The sequence below is a fragment of the Tetrahymena thermophila genome (genome assembly GCF_000189635.1).
Source record: "Tetrahymena thermophila SB210 genomic scaffold scf_8254176, whole genome shotgun sequence".
NCBI classification, from domain to species: Eukaryota; Ciliophora; class Oligohymenophorea; order Hymenostomatida; family Tetrahymenidae; genus Tetrahymena; species Tetrahymena thermophila.
In genome coordinates, this window is record NW_002476079.1 from 43455 (window position 1) to 48161 (window position 4707).

Genomic DNA, 4707 nt, shown 5'->3' on the forward strand with positions numbered 1-4707 from the left:
AAATACCTTTTTGTTATTCTAATTATTAAAATTGCATTTACTTTATATCTAGAAAACACAAAGAATATTTTTTAATTTCACTATACTTCAGTTTTTATTTTATTTTTAAGAAATTAAAAATGGTTGTTATTGTAGATTTAAAAATGCAATAAATTTAGTAAGAAGGTAGCTTTTGTTAAAGACACACTAGTAATTACTATAGGAGTGTGTTTAAGCAAACATTTTTTAAAAGATTAAGAGAAAAATAATAGGAAAATATGCTAAAAATATATGAGCATTTACTTCATAGTTTATAAAGATTTTTTATTATTTGTACACATAAATGATAAAAATGAATATCAGATAGAAGAATACCCTTTAGATTGATTAAGCTATATAAAAATCAAACAAAGATTTCCTTAATGAAAAGTAGGTTTCGCATAAAAAGGTATATAGTAAAGAGATAGAGTTTATTGGTCAATTGATTGATTAACTTAAAGAGATTAAGTAGTAGAAAATACATTTTTAAGAAAGTAATGAAAAATTATAGCAAAACATGCTTAATAAGATAAATAACTTTATACTGATGCTTACAGAATTCAGCATATTAGATAGGCTTTAAAGTAGAATTACTCTAAATTAACAAATAACTAAGAAATAGAATTTATGAAGAGAGAATTAAACCAGACTTTTAGTTAACTCTATTAACATAAAGAAGGTTAATATATTAAATATCAGATTAATAACTTTTAGTAATGAGTATTCTTAGATAATCAAAACTTTGAAAACAAATGCCACTTCTTTATTAGATGAACAGACTCCGAACTTAAAGCAGCAATAGGATAAAATCACGATATGCCTTGTATATGTTTTATTTGCCACCTATAGGAGAAAGTAAAAGCAATCTTAGTTAGAAAAGGTTTAAGAAGAAGATGAGCAATACGAAGAAGAGTATGTGCCTACAACAAAGGCAAGAGTGTACTAATTTAAAAAATAATAGAAAAATTTGAAAAGGTAATTCAATTAGGTCCTAATTTAGGAATTATATTGTATATTGTTCATTACGGCACTAGCATTTGTGAGTTTAATTCTAAAGGTTTCTAGGCTATAAAAATGTTGAAATCTTTGAGTTTTCCATTTTTTAAATAAACAATATGTTACCAAATTAATTCTTCAAAATGCATTAAAAGGTATAAATGTTTGTAATTACATATAAATTATAACTTTGACTGTAAAATATACATAAAAAAATGACTCTTAAAATTTATATTATTAATACATAAATTAATTATTTTGTATAACCATTTTTAGCTGCATAATTTGCCAAAAGCTTTAAATTCAAATTGATTAATTAAATTCATCAAAAAATTATGATAAATCAATAAAATATATACTGTAAATGCTCATTAATTAAGGCATTCCCAAAGTATCTTTTTAACCCAAAAAAAAGTGCCATACACAAATACTGAATTTTAACTTAAAAATAATATTTAGCCAATCAAATTAAAGTAATTATAGTAATTAAACTGATAGCAAGAATTTGAAATGAAGTGCTTGGTGTATTTGAATTACTCGGGGTACATGAATTACTTTGAGTACCTAAATTACTTGGAGTACTTTAAATACCACAAGTACCACCAGTTTCAGTATAATCACAGAAATTTTTTTATCTGTTTAAGTATCTTAGTTGCCACTAATAGAACAGGAGGTTATAACTTTATTTCTACAAACAATAGAACCAATAGGTAACCATTATTGCATTACAAGTAACTTAATCTGAAATTCCTCATAGGAACTTAGAGCTAATGTTGGAGCAGTGTCTTTCATTAGTCCATGGTATAAACTGAATTCAGTAAAACAATTCATTGCATATTTAAGAAATTGAGTACACTAAAACATATAATTAAAAAAATTCTCAATTTACCATACAAATAATCACTAGTTAAGAAATGTATGTGACCTTTGGATATATATTAAACCACCAAAAATTCTTTAATCATTAAAAAAGAAATATGAAATAAACGTATTTTCACTTTAAGTGCTTGGTTAGTTAATATATTTAATTCTGATAAAAAATTGTTACTTCCCCAATTATTTAATTGATTTACTAAATTTTAATGTATTTTGTCTCAGATTCTAAAGTAAGTTTGGTCGATTAATTAAATTAAATTAAGATAAAAATTTGTGTCTCAGCTAAGAATTTAATTTATTAACAGATAAAATAAATTCTTAAAATAATTTGTATTGTCCACAATAATTTATTAGATCAATGTAACAAATCGAATATAATTTCTAATTAATCATTAAAATTAACAATATCTAATATTTTTTCGAATTTTTAGTGGGGATTATTTGTTTAGGGTGTTAAAATCAAATTTAATTAATTGTTGTTAAGAGTAAAAAAAGGCGGGTTAGATTATAATTTCCCTTAGCTATTATATAATAGGCTCTAAAAAATATTATTAAAACCAATAATGGTTGTCCTTATTCTTACTGTTGTGAAATATAAATTCTTTATAATAAAAATAATTTTAAATACTATTTAGCTTGCATGTTTTTATAGAATATATAATAATATGGGGGACCTGGCGCAAACGTCGTAAGTTTGAAACAAGGGGGGTATTTTGAAAAAATTTGCATTGAAGATTTTGATTAAAAACTATTTTGCGAAATTGGAGTTGTGGTTTAGAAATACAATATATATTTGTTAAAAAAGTCTGAAAATGTAGGTCTTCAAGTGAAATAGTTGGAGATGAAAAGATTGGCAAGATAGTGGTTTTTTTTACCCCCTCTGGCCCATAAACGCTCCGATTGTAAATTCACTACCACAAGTACCACCAGTTTCAGTATAATCACAGAAATTTTTTTATCTATATAAGTATCTTAGTTGCCGCTAATAGAACAGGAGGTACTAACTTTATTTCTACAACCAATAGAACCAATAGGTAACTATGATTGCATTACAAGTAACTTAATCTGAAATTCCACATAGGAACTTAGAGCTAATGTTGGAGCAGTGTCTTTCATTAGTCCATGGTATAAGTTGAATCCAGTAAAACAATTCATTGCATATTTAAGAAATTGGGTACACTAACATACAATTAAAAAAATTCTCAATTTACCATACAAATAATCACAAGTTAAGATATATCTGTGACCTTTGGATATATATTAAACCGCCAAAAATTCTTTAATCATTAAAAAAGAAATATGAAATAAACGTATTTTCACTTTAAGCTCTTGGTTAGTTAATATATTTAATTCTGATAAATAATTGTTACTTCCCCAATTATTTAATTGATTTACTAAATTTTAATGTAAATTTGTCTCAGATTCTAAAGTAAGTTTGGTTGATTGATTGATAGATTAAATTAAATTAAGATAAAAATTTGTGTTTCATCTAAGAACTTAATTTATTAACAGATATACTAAATTCTTAAAATAATTTGTATTGGTCACAATAATTTAATAGATCAATGTAACAAATTCAATATAATATCTAATTACTCATTAACATTTACAATATCTAATATTTTTTCAAATTTTTAGTGGGGATTATTTGTTTTGGGTGTTAAAATCAAATTTTTTTAATTACATAAAAACTGTTGTCAAGAGTAAAAAAAGGCGGGTTAGATTATAATTTCCCTTATTTATTATATAATAGGCTCTAAAAAATATTATTAAAACCAATAATGATTGTCCTTATTCTTACTGTTGTTAAAATACATTCTTTATAATAAAAATAATTTAAATACTATTTAGCTTGCATGTTTTTATAGAATATTTCTTTCTTTTTTGAATTTCTTTTAGATTTTCCAATTTAAAATTTATTACCTCCACATCTTTATATTTGTCTTGATGTCTAGTAAATTGAAATTCAATTATGAATTATTATCATTACTGCTTCTCTATTAGAATTTTTGCTTTTTTTCGAAAGAATTTCTTCCTATGGCATCTATAATATCGCTTAGCATAACTTCATTTCAAATCAACAAAAATGGTAAGACAATAAAGTCTACTATGAAACTTTTAGTTTCATGATTGATTAATATTTGTAACAAGTGTAATAATTTCATTTCTATACATTAAATAAGGAATTAATTCATTTATGTGTAAAATATTTAAAAAATATTTTAGTGTTTTGGAAATTAAAAATATATTATTTTTCATTTTAATAAAGCAAATAAAAAATAAAAAAATGGAATTACTAGGATTTATATGAGTTAAAAACTTTTCCTGAAAAAATAATAATTAACTTGATTACAAATTCTTAGTAATACAAAATCAAAAAATTTATTCTGACAGTAATTGTATTTTTTAATATTAATTTGATCTTTGTTACAAATAAATTATAATGTACAAGAGAAGGATACAATAATTATCATGTTTTAAGAAAGAGAGATTAATATTTTTAAGAAAAATATAAATAATCTGTATTGTAAAAACCTTAAACTAGAATCTAAAGAAGATTAGTGTAATAAAAGAAATTAAAGTTTGTTTGTTAATATAATCTTAATTTTTTTTTTTAAATAATGAGTGTATTTAATAAATATATTATTAAAAAAACCTGCCATGACAAAAAATGACAAGATTCTTTTAATTATAGTGTTAATAATATTTAAACTAATATATTAGCTAATAATTAACATTTATTTGAGATTACATATTTATGACTGATTATTTTTTATTTTTTTATTTTTATAAAGTAATTTAATCATCAAATATTTT

At 22.9% G+C, this 4707-nt stretch overlaps 2 protein-coding genes across 2 annotated transcripts; one reads left to right on the forward strand and one right to left on the reverse strand. All coding sequences in view use genetic code 6, as the record gives it.

The window, feature by feature from the left end:
• Positions 1 to 322: 322 nt before the first annotated feature.
• TTHERM_01281660 (hypothetical protein) lies at positions 323 to 649 on the forward strand (the record flags this gene model as incomplete). Its single annotated transcript, XM_001025785.2, has 1 exon — positions 323 to 649. One exon carries the CDS (start codon positions 323 to 325, stop codon positions 647 to 649), a length of 327 nt encoding a protein of 108 aa, XP_001025785.2.
• A 2063-nt stretch (positions 650 to 2712) lies between these two features.
• On the reverse strand, positions 2713 to 3045 carry TTHERM_001281660 (hypothetical protein; the record flags this gene model as incomplete). Its single annotated transcript, XM_012800497.1, has 1 exon — positions 2713 to 3045. The coding sequence occupies one exon, from the start codon at positions 3043 to 3045 to the stop codon at positions 2713 to 2715; it is 333 nt and encodes a 110-aa protein (XP_012655951.1).
• Between the last annotated feature and the right edge of the window lie 1662 nt (positions 3046 to 4707).